General features: G+C 37.5%; 1 protein-coding gene across 1 annotated transcript in view; it reads left to right on the forward strand.

The window, feature by feature from the left end:
• The window catches only part of LOC105559417 (RNA-binding protein Musashi homolog Rbp6), a 113,764-nt gene that overhangs the window by 22,679 nt on the left and 74,401 nt on the right, over positions 1–16,684 (forward strand). The window contains exon 3 of the mRNA XM_012007676.1: positions 2,211–2,338. Within this exon, the coding sequence (XP_011863066.1) occupies positions 2,283–2,338 (56 nt within the window). The 5' untranslated portion in view covers positions 2,211–2,282. The remainder of the gene's footprint in view (positions 1–2,210; positions 2,339–16,684) is intronic.

The following is a 16,684-nucleotide window of genomic DNA, read 5'->3' on the forward strand; positions in this document are numbered from 1 at the left end:
CTCATGCGATCGCCCCGCGCCTTTCAACCCTCTCGCCACTCGTCCTTAGCTGGCTGTATATCCTCCCCCCCTCTCACTCTCTCTTCTGTTTCTTTCTTTTTCCATCTTGTCGCCTGAAAGAGCATTCACCGGCACAATAGATCGTTCATTATCGATACCAGGACCCGAAAAGCGGGAAGATAGTAATGCGAGAAAAGGGATGGTCGGCCGAGGTGTGAGTTTCTAAGTGTGCGTACGGGACTTAATCCACGTGTAGGTGTATTTCACCCCGCAAACACGGTCGTGCGGTACTGAGAGGCAGGCGTTGAGACGGGCAGTTGATAGTTTTAGGGAAGATAGCTGGATCTTTATATTTTTTAAGAACAGCTTCAGGGCTGAAAATTACGACGAAATCGTGTCTGATACTGAGGTTAAAGTTGAAGTCGCTCGTCGTTCTTAACTGCTTCACTAAACAATTTACTATATATATGTCGCTCCTCTGCGCGAGCAAAATGACACAAGCCAAAAATAGTCGTTTTATAAAGAACGATTTTAAACGTTGAATCTGCTCACAGATTGCACACAACTACAGTCACATGATCTATTAAATTATTTTCGTTTTTTTCTTTTCTTGCCTCGATTGATCTTTCCGTGTAATGCGAGAATGTATGTTTCTTTTTATCATTCCTTCTCTTTGCTATCACTATTTTTAAACAGAGATACAACCTTCATTGATCCTCCTTTTAGACAATTTTTGCACTTTTTTGGATAAAACCATTACACTTATGATACTTTTCTAAATAAAGAGACATACGTTTTCGAGTTGATAAATTTAAAAAACTCATATTCTTTACTTGTGTTACTTTTCTCGAGTAGGATAGATATATATTTATTTAGTACATAAATATATACTTTACAGGGTGGCCCCGAACATTTCGGCCAGACTTACAATAGAGATTCGATAAGAAATTTATTTCTGACCATAAAGTTTCCTATAAACATGGGTCAAAAAATGCTTCCTTGAAAAGTTAGCGCCCAAAAACTGTTGAAATCACGGTTATTTTATACATTTTTGCAAATATCAAAAAGTATGCATTTTTAAATAAAAACTACCGAAACGAAAGTTGAGCAAGAGGTAAAAAGAAAATGAAATAAAAAAGAAATAATACTTAATAAATTTCTTGAAGAAAATAAAAATAAAATTGATCTCATTAAAAATGATAATTGAAATCTCTACAACTAAGATAATGAAAAATATCTCAATCTTTGAGTATATAGACATTGAGGAGGAATGGTAGCACCGTATGTGTGTCCAAAGTATGTGCGAGAGAGAAGGATATTGATACTCGTCCTCTCTGCACATGCTCTGCGCACATTGAATCTGTTACTTTCATTGGCTTACAGCTTAGGACGTCATCATTTCTCCCTAATTACGTTATTCTTTGCGTTATATTTCCGAAGATAGACGAACACCACCGGACTCATAACGAAGCATGGAGAATATGATTTACGAAACTGATGCGTTACGAGGTAACGCATTACCAAAGTTATAATGCAAGAAGTTATAGAATAGGACGCCAGGACGACGACGACGACAAAGACGTTTCTTAAAGATTGAAATTTCACAAATTGGACTTTGCATTGCAATATCTCCACTCATGGGGCACGTAGGAGAAATATAAAAACACTTTTATTATGCAAATCGTACCCAAGCTATCGATTGAGCGCACTTAGCAGTTTGTCGGATCAGCCGTTGTTGAGATCCGAAAATCTGAGGGCCCGTCAACTCGCGTACTCGCGTAAATTACACACGGTTGGTCTCGCGCGCGCGGTTCTAGCTATGATTATACTTTATAGCGCGAGATACTGCCGTGTTCCGTGATTCAGCAATTTTAAATGTCACTTGTCTAAAGACATGTTTAAACATATTTGCAATGGATATTCTCGAAAGAATAACTTTTGGTAAAATAAACTGAAATGTCACGTACGTAAATAAAACAGTATTACCTTTATGTTTTTTACAGTTTCAACGAAATAGTATGAGATTTATAAGACATTTTTGGATAATTAATTTTTATAGTTTTTGTTATGACCAAAAATATTTGGATACTTTGTCGATAATTTATAATTAACTTCTTTCCTGAGCATGTTTGAAATTGAAAACCTTTTTCAGTCGTGCCGTGGTTTTTCTCAAGTTCTCGGGTGATAATTTTGGTTTTTGTCCATTCCAGTGATGTGTTAGGACTGTAAAGAGGATTCGGAAGTGACGGAATTAGCGGACATTAACGGACATTCGACCATCGATGGCGGCCGCGAGTTTTCCTCCAAACTTCTCGAACGTTGGTGTATTAGAGACTTGGTAAGTATACTTCTATCCTAATTGCTAGAAATTGAATTTGCCTCTGCGAAAAATGAGAAGCTGGGATCTTGTTTCGTCATCATGCTCCAAATCAATAGATTAAGCTATTATTTAACACTTGTAAAACTAATCTTACAATACTGAGCTTTGTATATTTATAGACTCTTGTGCTAAGACTTACTTATGCAACGGCAATCTATTGAGATAAATGGTCATAAATAATTAGTGTAAATCCGAGAACAAATTATTGATGATTTTCAGATTAACTTGCTGTTTAAGTCCCCTTTGGCTGCTTATCGTTTAACAAAAAGACCAAAGTTACTGCGAATGATAAATTTACGTCAGACCGTGGAGTTTGTCGGTAAATTATTGCTTACTCGGTAATACTAATTTTAGAAGTGTACATATTTCTATTCGAATACGTCGCGACCATATTAAAGATACTGTAATTGGTTTTAATGCATGAGAACTCAGCTTTAATCGCAAATAGATCAGGCTTTTGTTATGTCTGCATGTCAGTAATGCGTTAATTTATACTTCCTGTCTCAAGCTGTTTTACGATCATTGTACACACGGTGCACGATATACACATTGTAAGAAGATATGTTCGCATTTACGATAAGATCTCGATGGTATCGATCCGTTCAACCAATTTAACGAAATTATCTTGTGTGCACTTTTCCCCGCTATTGAATATTTTTTTCACAGAGGACAGTAAATAAATCATGAACTGTTTCTACATGCAAAAGCAGTGTTTGTAATGATCTAACGAACCATTTCTGAAATATTGCTAAGGACGTTGGAAGAGCATTAATCATCATATATTGCACCGTTTAACTATCTTGATGGCGGCCGAGTTTGGAAAATGAAAATCTCACCGAAGCGAGATTTACTCAATTCAACCGAGAAACAAAATTCTGTCACCTAATTACGCAACCCTCGAGTTTAAATCGCGAGAATTTCCTTGATTCTCAATAATGTCGTCTCAATCTTAATCAAGGAGTTTCGCGCACGTTAGTTGCAAATCATCTCGCGTAGCCGAGCGAATCGAGATCCGGTATGATATTCGGACGTCGCCGGGCACAATAAAGTGGCTTAGACAATGCAGCATTGTTGTATACACGTTTCGAGATATCTTGCACGGAAGGTCAGACGCTGTATTATCGTCCGCCCGTCACGAACGGAATGGAATGGCTGTGGCAGCGCGACGGCGCGGCGGCGGCGGCGAAAAGACGATGAAAAGTAGGTTTCTTCTATTTTCCAGTTTTGATTAAAGTTCCTGCAAGAAAGAGCGAAACATAACGAATCTTCATGCGCGCGCATGAAGTGTATAACGTAACGGGTGAAAACTCGTGCGCCACGCATGCCTCTCGTGTTCCTTTCTCCCTGACATTTCCGTTACGGTTCTCTCTAGCCGAAAGGGAAACCGGGAGGTCCGTGTATTCGCGATTAGACCTTTCTGCTAGCACGCCCTTTGTTCCTGACCCGCGAGCCTTACTCGCCAAAGATCGAAGAAGGAGAATAGTAATCAGAAAGAACCTTTGTAGCGGAGCGCTACCAGCGCGAGTGGTTTTCTCGGGAAAACCGTGCGTCCCGATACACTCGCAAAAATATCTTACTAACTCAGGTATTTCTAGGTGTCGCAACCAAAATTTATTGCTATTTTTTATATCTGTTAGAAAATTGTTTGTATTATAACCTGCGAAATTTATAGCAGCAACATTCTATTGCAGTAAAGGCTGGTTTATGCAATGCTGTAACCGTTAACTTATGCTGGAATTGGTAAAAATTAACCAATTACAGTCAACTATTCCCCTCACTTTTAACGGAAATTGGACAATTTTTACCGAACAGTTATGGTCTTTCATAAACCAACCTTAATACTTTCTGGAAAGTTTAGGTTTCATGACTAAATATTATATTAACCATTCACATTGGATAAAAGTGAATTTTGATACCATAGCTAGAACAATCTTTGTAAGGAATATAACTGCTTATGTACAGTCTCATTCATTAATGCTTGGACCTCAGTTTTACTAGCATTAACATTTTCATAATCTTTATTCCCATCTATACATCGACGAGTTTCAGGTTGTAGTTCACACAACTTCTATAGAAATCTGTGGTAGTACATACGTACAGTCTGCAACTCAGTGATTTGTATAGATAAGAAATATGATGATAAAAATGCAGGTCTAGGCATTAATAAATACAATAAGACTGTACACACAGCGTCATTAATGCCTAGCCATCTGAAGTTGCGCGCGGATCGAGTTTGAAAAGCGTGCGACTTTCTAACTCTTCATGTATCGTGACATTGAAACCGGCAATGCTGATTCGCTGTTTCCATAGTCATGATGCACGAAGAGTTAGAAAGTCGCATGTCTCAATCCGCGTGCAACTTCAGACGGCTGGGCATTAAGGGGATGCTGGAGTGATTCTGCACTTTTGCACCTTTCTAACCTAGAAACTATCAGTTTGCGGAAACACTTGTGTAATATACAAATTAAATGACTTACGTGTACAGATCGAAAGCAGCTTACTATTCCGACTAAATGAAAGAACAATATATGGCATCACTGAAACTAAGTTTGTAAGTCTAATAAGAAATAATAGTGAGCAACACACACATACAGTACATGTGGTATGTGTGTTGTTCACTATTATTTTTTATTAGACTAAAGGCCTTTGCACGTAAAAAAGTGTTAATCGTAACCGCAATTTTAGTCCGTGCAACCCAACTAAAATTCCGTAACCTACGGAATATTACTTGGGTTGTTCCATCTGTCTGCACGCGTTGAAAACTACGATTACGGACTAAAATTACGGTTACGGTTAATACTTTTTTACGTGCAAAGGCCTTTACAAACTTGGTTTCAGTGATGTCATATTGTTCTTTAACTTAGCCGGAATAGCAAGCTGCTTTCGATCATCTGTACACGTGCCATTTAATTTGTGTATTACAAAAATCTTTCCACGAAACAGACAATTTTAAGTGCAAAAGGTGCGAAAGTGCAGAATCACTCCAGCATCCCCTTAATGACGCCGTGTATGCTAGAGCTACTGGATAAAGGTGAGCTGACTCGTCCGCCATCTTGGAGCCCAAACGTTTGACTTCGACAAATGCATTTCGGCACAAGATATGAATTTTTTGTTCTAAATTTATTGTTAATAAAATCCAAATTACGTTTTTGTTTTTGGAAAGCTATATTTTTAATTAATTATTAAAGCTATATTATTAATTTAATTTGTAAATAAATAAAAATATAGCTTTCCAAAAACAAAGACGTAATTTGAATTTTATTAACAATTAATTTAGAACAAGAAATTCATATCTTGTGCCGAAATGCATTTGTTAAAGTCAAACGTTTGGGCTCCAAGATGGCGGACGAGTGTATGCCATAATCAAACGTTATAATCGAGGGGGAAACCGCTGACCAAAATCCTGTACACCAATGCCAACTAATGCCCAGTGGACATTACTTTATTTTATTATCTTATTTTATCTTTATAATGGCCCAGCAAGGCCTAATGCCCAAACTAATGCCCAAAAAATGCCTAGTAATGTCGCAAATCTGTACACTGTACACCCTCAGCGGTTTCCCCCTCGGTTATTATGGATGGACGCTACAGAAAGACTTTCTTCCTAACATTCGCTAGCGGTTGAGATAGAAATTCTGTTTCTGTTATTTAAATTGAACAAATACAAAACATACGCGGTTTCGCAGTGTTGGCTATTCATTTATATATCCCGGTTCTTTTTTCTTGCCTGGAAAATTGTTGCCGCACAGTTGCAAGATCATTCTTTTCAGTGATACGTGTCGACCCGCTCGGGAGATGAATTACCACCATCTACGTGACTGCTGATTACCTACCGGGGGCCGTAAATGGGAGGCACCGATATTACATGTCACGTTACGCTCCGTAAGCGAAACGCAATTCGGAATGCCGAAATAGTTGAGAAGTCGCGCGTGGTTTAATCGTACGTGAATTTGTAATATCCGGACACGCATGCGTGCGTATGCACGCGCGCGCGTATGTGTGTCGCGGGACACTTGAACGATATTTATAACCGTATATGTGCGACGAACCGCTTCGTAACGCTTTTCATTATAGCGATTAAATCCGCCGCATCGATCCCTCGAATGTCGATTAGCGGCATTAGCGCGGAGAAGGATTATATCGTTCACCGCGACTGATTCGCACCGGATTCAGCCGCCTCGGCGATCTCTTCCGTTAAAAGAATTTAATAATGGATAGACTCTGCACGGCGCAACGAGCATAAAACGTTATATTTATCATTCGAAATCGAACGTCGCGTTGCGAATGCGTGCTCCGATTATTCGTACTTTCCGAGATGAATACCCGAAAGGATATATCCTTTTTCTCCTTTTATTATATTTTTAATTTTGACCCGCGCGCCGCGACGTGTTTCGCGCGGTTGTAATTGTACCTCGAGTCGCATCGACTCGGCCCTGTTTCGAAACACGAGGACTCGTTTGCGAACATTCCTCAGGCTTTGGGCATTAGTCTATTCGCGGACGTGTTTTTCGCAGTTGGCATATTTGGCATTTCGGCGCTTCCTCGTTACGCGCGCGGCCTCACCTACGTGCGTACGTAGGTAACGAGAGGATGTTAAATGAGGCGAGCAGCGCGGGCGCGATTCATTCTCATTGTGCTTTGTTGAGGGAGGGAGAACACGTATTTTCGGATGGTCCATTGAGAAAGGAAGGCGGCCCCGCGCGCTCGCCGACAGCCGCGCGTCGACGGGGGGGTTCCTTTGCGGTTGACGCGACTTAGAAGCTCGCGCGTGTGCCATGTGAGAGCGACGGGCAGGTGCTAGGTCGCCCACGCGGCGTATATTGGTCGACGAGATAGAGTGGGTGGCGGCCACAATTAGCCGACGTTAGCGCGCGCGTACGTCATAAATTGATATTACGCCAGCGGCGGACGTGTCGCGCGTATCCTCGCGTCGTGACAAACCGTTCGGATTTTTGCTAGCGGCGCGTGGAATTAATTTGCGCGACGGCGGCGGAAATAGAGATTGAAACGAATCCGCCGCGCCGGCCGAGATTTTCCAGGGGAGAGACGGTATCGCGACGCCAGCCGCTCGACACCCCGCTCCCGCCCCGAGGACCCCGGAGAAACTTCTAAATGAGTTTGAATATTTGATAAATTCAGGAAACATCGCGTCGCGCTACGCCCGCTTTTATTTAGATCTATTACAGCGGCCTGGTTATGTCTTTTTTACCTTTCTCTCGCCCGGAATGACATTTCTTTCGCACGCACTCTGCTTTTGTTCAATTTTATCCGCGGACGATTGACGTAAGCGTGTCACCTGTGGCGCAGTCGCCCCGGACTCATGTTTCCTCTCTTGTGCCACGAGACGCTCGTTCGGCAATGGGTATTTACGCAAGTTTCGAATCCTCGAGGCTATTTCGAAGATATTTCGAAATGCACTTTTTCGGCGCACGGCGAAAATTCGATTGCACACATCCGCGCGGACTTAATGTCGAATAAAACCTTCCCCCATTTTCCGGCCGACTTCCATTCCATCGGAGCTTGAGATTTTCGTCAGGAATTCTATTAACGGTATTAACTCCCGCGCGGATATGATTTTGCACATTGCGCTACCATTATCTTGAATTTTACACAAGCCGATACGCTCGCTGATAATCCCTCAAAAGCAAATCCGGAACAAGAAATCCCGCCAGCCAAATGGAGCGCGATCAAGGCACTCTCTGTCTATCGACTTTGAAAAACGTAAAAGTAAAAATGTCATGATTAACTGACCAGGTGGTATCGCGCATCCATCTGCCGTGCGACGCGTGTTTGCGGAGCAAAATTATAACGTTAAAATCTGTCGCAAAGATAAACACGACTCATCGTCTTAATTAAATAAAAATTTATATATTTTATAAAAACTTACTGACAGAAAAATATGTAGTTTTTGAAACTATAATTACATAATAAAATAATTATAGTTAGGAATATCATTGTTATAGTAATTATTACTATAATATTGGTAATAGCAACCATATAGACGCAGTGATGCCAACTATTTAAAAAAATTACTATAAAATATAAGCTTTTAACTATTATGCTGTTAAAATATCCAAGTAATGAATAGTAAATTAGTTAATTATTTTTATATAGCAAACACAATCGCAATAATAGTAAATTTAACTACATTTCTATCATCCACCTCACTAATCACATGGTAAACAAAAGTGAAGTGGTTCGGAATGTCCTCACTAGTGGGACGCGCGGTATAAGACTTTCTCGTAAGAAGAGAACCGCATAGGGTGCTATAAATACGAAGAAGTTTATACATTCGTATAAGATTACGTATCTTTTCTTTGAAAGAGGCTTTCTTGTACTATTCTTTATGAGTGCAAAGTGTTGTAACCAATGAGCATAGTGAACGCCATGTATGTATAATAAAGAGCGAGGAATATTACTTCCAATATAAATACGAGTTATTACTATTGTATGGTGTTGTACAGTTTATTACTATTTCGTATGTTTTACCATACTTTTTCACTGTGTTTCGGGTAACTTTATTTTATAATACGGTTAACTACACAAAAATCTATTTTTAGTTTATCATAACTATTTGTTGCGTGTGGTTGTGCTAATTTATGTCATAGCGATAATGACTATAAATTTGTGTTCACTCTGCTATATTTTGCATGTTTAATAAAACTATAAAAATATGATTGGAGGCAAAATTCACTGTAAAATACAATGAGATTATAGTTATTCTAACAATTTTTGTCTATCAGTGCACATATGAAAAATATCTAATAAATATTTAATACAATTAATTGGAGAGGATGCCATTTCAACCTGTAAATATCTGTAATATGCCATTGTTCGGTCGGAGCTGTTTTTTTGTGGCCTACCTACTCTCTAAAGTTTGTGGAGTGAGATTTCACGTTCGAATAAAATTTCACTTTTTGAAAGAGTGCCATTATTCACTCTTGGATTGATTCTTCAACTCTGAAAAGAGTGCTATGTTTTAATAATCGATTGTTGTTAGTAGTATAAAATTCATGGATGAGAGCTTGGTTATTATTTATTCACTCTAATCCAGATCGTCGTATATGTATAGAGTCCGTCTAATATTCTAATATTCACAGCCAATACTGAAAAACTATAATTTATGTGACAGTTTTGTTCTGTTGACTGTCGCGAAAGAAGACTGTCTCGGCCCCTGACGGGGTGCTTTATATGCCAGGCTGTCGTGATTTTACTTACGAGTTCGGCGGTAATCTAGTGACGGAATACCGTATCTAAAGTTCGAAGTGCTAACCACTTTATGTAAAAAATAAGAGTAAAATTCGTTGAAATGTTTAAGAAAGCAAAATCAAAGGTTGATTATTGTGTAGGTTTTTTTATGTCTTTTGAATCTCCCTCTCCGTCTTAATCTGTACTCACGTAACTAGCGCTGAACACTTGCGAACTACACCCTGTATTATCTACACTTTTCTGTTCTCTCTCTCTCGCTTGTGTTCTTCCATGTGAGACGTGAGCTTTTCTTTGACCAAAATAAATCCTTTTATATTCTTGCAATCCGTAATCAGTTGGTTATTTTTTCAATCTGAATTAACAAAATTCTTCACTTTTTATTCTAGAGTGAATTGGTCAGTGACACCATAATTCGAGTGGAAATTACACTTCAAAGATTTTAGAGAGTAAAGGAAAGTCTCCTATTATGAGGTAGGCTCTTAATATGGGGTAGCGGAGTTTCTGCGAAATTAATTTGCATCGTGTTGGTTCCATGAATTTATTGCTCTTGGAGTGAAATCTGTTTAGTGAAAAATTGATTGTTAGAGATCGTATAATCGTTGCGAAAAAAGATTTGTGAATTTGGACATAAAAAAATCTGGTATCTATATACAATAAGTGTAGCCTAATAATAATTCTGTGTGAATTTTGTATATTGGTTTCCATGCAAATTCAGTAAATTCAATAAATCTTTGCACTGATTATTTATTGGTCTTGAAAAACTTCCTCACTGTTTGGAAAAATAAATTTACATACTATAAATCGATAAACAAATTTAATATTTGCCGCTCACACGCATTCTATTTGAATTCACTCGAAATAACATTAATATCTATAAATAATATAAAGTTGTATGAGAAGAATGGCCGAGAATTTTGTAGAGAAGGATTATCGAGATCGCGACTGGGGGAAAATTGTGCGAAATCACGTTTATTGCGTAATACATGCGCGAGGAACAATCCTCGAAGCCGTCTTAGTGGCTCGGAAGAGGATGTATCGCCTCTTGTATCGCACGTTCTCGTTCCACCGGCGGGGAAACCGCAGCGATGGCCCTACATACCACACAGCCGGGTCGTATAAACGAGTTTTCGGTGGAAGTGGCTCGACCCACGAGTTTCCGGTGTCGCAGAATTGCCTTGGCCGGTAACGCCTTTGCCACGGTACACCGCACGGCCGCAATCTGTTCTACATTAGCCCCATGTCTAAAATCGCCGTCGATAGCGCGCTGCTGTACGCGATCTCGACATTTTATTTCGAGCTGTCCCGTTATCGTGTGTAATCGCACCATTCGCGCCCTATCGTATGTGTAACTGCCCCGCTCGGATATAACGCATCATCGACATACTGGCTCAAATAGAAATGTGACACTATTCAACGCTGACTTTTCATGTGCGTTTTTCAGATTTTTTGCCCAGAAATACAGTGTTCCGTTAAACTAATATTTTCAAAAGTTACTAAATTTTAAATAACCCTTACCGAGGAGGAAACCGCTGAGCCCTTACGGAAAAGCACCGAAATAATTATTAGAAAATTACTATACATCAGTAATTTCTGATAGTTCAATTACTGATATACAGTAATTTTCTAGTAATTATTTCATTACTTTTTCGTAAGGGAGGGCATTGCGGTATACAGATTTGCGGCATTACTGGGCATTGCTAGATACTACTAGGCATTTTTTGGACATTAGTTTGGGCATTAGGCCTTGCTGGGCCATTATAAAGATAAAATAAGATTAAATAAGATAATAAGATAAAGTAATGCCCACTGGGAATTAGTGGGCATTACTAGGCATTACTAGGCATTGTTTGGGCATTAGTTTGGACATTAGGCCTTGCTGGGGCAAAATAAGATAAAATAAGATAAAACTAGATAATAAGATCTTTATCTTATTATCTAGTTTTATCTGATTTTATCTTATACATAAAGTATATTTTTTATATAATTATATAAAGTATTATTATATTATATAAAAATTATATAAAGTAATGCCTACTGGGCATTACTGGGCATTGGTGTACAAGATTTTGGTCAGCAGTTTTCCCCTCTCGACGTCTTGCTAACGAAATAACGTAAAAATATCTCTAGCTTGTTACATGGAAACGTGTATCTCGATGTATTGTCTAATTTAATAAAAGTTCTCTTTTTCGTATGTGGCAAGAATACCGGAATATCCACTCCGATTTCTTTTCGCGGCGACCTGCGCCAGATCGATACGATATCAAGCTTGACAAGCGAAACAGAAAGTCCGTGTTACGGTAAGCTTTTGGTAACGATTTCGCCGGGTGATATCGCTGCCAGGATATCAAAAACCGATGTGGCCGCGATACACGCAACTATATACGCCAGTAATCCTTTGCGGACTACACATTTTCCGTCGGATCATATTTCTTTGACGCGCTATATTATTAAGAATTGTATAAAGAGGAAACTGAACTCGAGAGTCTCTTGAAATGAAATATTTTTAATTAACAAGACACTGCTAGCCAACTATTTTCAGTAAGGTCCTTTCAAAACGAAATACTTTTAATTAACAAAATTATCAAATTATTTTTAGCCTGTTATCTTTCTCTCGTCGAAGCTACCGTTTGAAGCTCGCCGAACTATTATATTTAATGTTATATTTTATACATAGCATACGTCGCAGAATAAACTAGTGAAATTATAATGACAAATTGATCAGAATATTATTGAGCAGAAAAATCAATTTTTATAAAAATAACACGGCATAAATAATTTGTGAGAATGATTAAGTATCTCAAATATAGAATCCGTTTCATTCAGCTTTCCGCTATGTCATCATCATTTTATCAATTCTTCACTTTTGCGGGCACGGTATATTGTAAAATGCATTTCATTTGTACATGAATTATCTATCTGGTATTATGGCAGAAAATAGTTATTTGTCTTTTTTACGTAACCACATTTGTTTCACACAAACAAAATACGGTAGATAGTTGTCTCTAAGGGAAAACTCGTCACGGCATGTACCAGCTGGCACGCCAGGCACAAGACGGGTTGTACTACTTGCAAGAGAACCTTCGCTATACATCCGTTTGCGACGCTCCTCCCCCTCTCCCTTTCTCGTTATTGAAAATCCATTATTATGCGCTTCGCTTTCTCATCTTGCGTTTTGAGGTGAAGAAGTATGAAAAATGTATCAATCTCTTCATAAATCTGTATCGCGATGCCCCACATGAAAAATTTCAAGCGTCAAATTCAACATCGGATTTTAAATTTTATATAATGCCTGATGCGACAAAATGATTTAAATTGATTATGTGACAACGTGTCATACTATAAGTGCCAATCTAATCTAGTGTTGTCGCGAGGTCACACATCGTTATTACGTCCAGTTTCGGAATAAGTGTTATTTAAATCTGGAAAATTTTATCATGATTTATATCATATGAGATTTTACAAGTGTTAATGTCTGTTGTAAAAAACTGTTGCTGAAACTCGAAGCAAATGTAATGACTGTTGCTGAAACTCGAAGCAAAATGTAAGAAAAAACGAAGAAAAAACTGTTGCTGAAACTCGAAGCAAAATGTAATGCTATTCTCTAAAGAACACCAAATATTTCCACGATTTATCGAGTTGTCGCTATTTATGAGTAGGTACTTGTTACACTATTACGATAACGGACGTTGAATTTTGGGAAATAACCGCTTTGCGAGTGATGCGCGAAACATTTCGTATTATTGCCGAGAGGTAAAAGCACTCGCGTTTTCTCCGTATATTTTCTTCAATACAGAGGTGCACTTAGCCGCCTCCCTCTCTTGCTCTTTAGTAAAAGCTATTTTGCTACGGCCAGTTTATATCTTTATTTAACGTCTTTCTACTTTTCAATTATCTTGCTATCGTTCACAATTCAACCTGCGAACAAATACAAATTTACAGACGATAATTTTATATTCGTATTCTTCCTATGCTTTATAATGTAAGAAAGATTTCCGATTGTATCCTTTAAAATATCTCGAGAAAACATTAACCCGTTATAGGCTGCTAGCAATCTACGGGCTGTGGACTGCCAGAAATAAGAAAATTCAGTACATTAGATCAAAATATGTGGAATTGTGAAAAAAATGATCCATACTTTCAAACTAGCAGACCAATATAGCAGACCAAATTTTCAAAAAAAAGTTATCTTTTCCAGTGAAAAGTTATATACAGGGTTTTTTCGGTCGCTGATTACGAATATGCATTCAGATTCTCGAAATTCAAGATGGATCCAATATGGCCGATCGGATCCCGTAAAAATTCAGATTATTCGAAGAAAACTCGTTTTTACTCAACCCACATGCATCTAAACTCTTGAAAGCTATGAAATTTGGTCAACATATGGTAAAACAAAAAGTATTTTATAATCATAATAAAAAATGGCAAATTGTACAGTTTTCCGGCCATGTTGGTAGACCGCTATCTTGAATTTCGGGAATCTATTATAAATATACATTTGTAATCAACGGTCCCCTGTATATAACTTTTCACCAGAGAACAAATTAAAAAAAATTTTGGTCCACCATATTGGTCTGCAATTTTGAATACTAAGTATGGAAAAAATTTGTTTTTCATCATTTTACATATTTTGATCTAATATCCTGAACTTTTTAGTTTCTGGCAGTCCACAGCCCGTAGATCGCTGGAGGCCTCATACACTGATAGAAAAATATGTAGTATTTAAAACTATAATTGCATAGTAAAATAAGTATAGTCAGGAATATCATTTTTATAGTAATTATTACTATTACTATAATATTAATAATAGCAGCCATATAGACACAGTGATGCCAACTATTTAAAAAATTTACTATAAAATATAAGCCTTTAACTATTATTCTATTAAAATATCCAGGTAATGAATAGTAAATTAGTTAATTATTTTTATATAGCGAACACAGTCACAATAATAGTAAATTTAACTACATTTCTATCATCCACCTTGCTAATCACATGGTAAACAGAAGTGAAGTGGTTCGGAATGTCCTCACTAGAGGGACGCGTGGTATAAGACTTTCTCGTAAGAAGAAAACCGCATAGGGTGTTATAAAATACGGATAAATTTATACATTCGTATAAGATTATTTATCTTTTCTTTGAAAGAGGCTTTCTTGTACTATTCTTTATGAGTGCAAAGTGATGTATATGTAATAAAGAGCGAGAAATATTACTTCCAATATCAATTCGATTATTATTATACTATACATATAGTCATTCGAAATTTTACTTGTGGTTGTTATTGCAATATTTATAGTACACCTTACCAAACTAAGAGCTCGTTTTAGTTTATGACAACCATATCATAAGTTGCATGGACCAATATTATGTCTCTGAGAACCATAATACATTGTTAGGTCAACCATAACTTACGTAGTTGGAAGAATTATTATATAAAAATGTGGTTGGCTCCTAAAATGACTATAAATTATAGTGAGATTGTGGTAACTGCAACCATTTTTTTTGTCAGTGTACGTACATAATATATGTAGATGTATATACATATAATATTATACGTACTTATTTCTTATGCGGTTCATTTTATATGCAGTTTTTACGCGGTAAATGATTCTTCCATTCGCACATTACTTTTTATACGCGTTCTCAATTTTACGCGGTCAAAAAATATATCTTTCTATAGTATACTTATTCAAATTATTGTACATATATCAGTAAGAGTTTTTACTTGATTTTATTTACTTGATTTACAACCGAAACGGTTGATTACATCAACCATTTTGGATTTATTCGCGGAGAACACATCAAGTTTATTTGCACAAATGATAAATTTACTTCGTGCCTTCATTATTATTGTTTTCGTACAAACATACGAAATAAATTGTTAACAAAATTTTATTTAGAAAATTTCTCTTACGTATTTTGTTTATCGACAGTCTCCGTTTACGAGATTCTCAAGCTCGTAAAGAAACCATGTGAAACGACTACTCCGTAAATCGTCGAGGAAGGAGTGCGTATATACACATATAAATATATACATATAAATCAGTGTAAAACTCAATAAGTGGGCGCGCGCGTATGTACGTGTATGCTTATTTGAGTTTGGAAACGTTGTAAGTTTACAAAGTCCCGTTTTGGAAAATTTTCTCAAGCATTTACAACGCAGGTGTTGCGACGTCTTACCAAGTTAGAGGAAATATAAAAAGTAATAAACATCTCGTATATTATGTATAATATTTGCCGGGCGTCGGCCGTGTAATCGTTACTTTGCGATACTTATAGGGTTCTTATTCGGTTTCTCTGTGGGCACGGGCACACACCAGCTTCGTATTTCTCGCCCCGGTATCTCGGCATCTTGCAACCTGTTCTCGAAGGTAGGAAACGTAGGTAGACGGAAGATGAAAGAGAGGGCTGTCGTTTACGGGCGGTAAGTCGGCCAATTTATGGCACTCAGAAATTTATAGGTTCAATTTCCGCGATATTTAAACGACTCGACGGCGAAATCCCCGTCGTCCGCCACCTCGCTCGGCGCGCACGCATGAAGCTTAAGCTCTCTCCCGGTTTTTATTACTTCAACGTGGCATAATTAAATAATTATTATTGTTAGCGTTCGTGTATCTTCCAAGTGTTATGCTATTTTGAATTCCTCGCGGCTTGAATTTAATGATTAATCATTTTTTTCTGTAGCTTTGTGTTACTACACTGACAGAAAAATATGTAGTGTTTGAAACTATAATTGCATACTAAAATAATTATAGCAAGAAATATCATTTTTATAGTAATTATTATTATAATATTAGTAATACACGCAGTGATGCCAACTATTTAAAAAAATTACTATTAAATATAAGCTTTTAACTATTAGTCTGTTAAAATATCCAGGTAATGAATAGTAAATTATTTAATTATTTTTATATAACAATCACAATCACAATAATAGTAAAAACTACATTTCTATCATCCACCTTATTAATCACAAGTGAAGTGGTTCGGAATGTCCTCGCTAGAGGAACGCGCGGTACAAGACTTTCTCGTAAGAAGAAAACCGCATAGGGTGTTATAAATACGGAGAAGTTTATACATTCGTACAAGATTACTTAT

This window comes from Vollenhovia emeryi, unplaced genomic scaffold (genome assembly GCF_000949405.1).
Source record: "Vollenhovia emeryi isolate VEMERY1.0 unplaced genomic scaffold, V.emery_V1.0 DF939274.1, whole genome shotgun sequence".
NCBI classification, from domain to species: Eukaryota; Metazoa; Arthropoda; class Insecta; order Hymenoptera; family Formicidae; genus Vollenhovia; species Vollenhovia emeryi.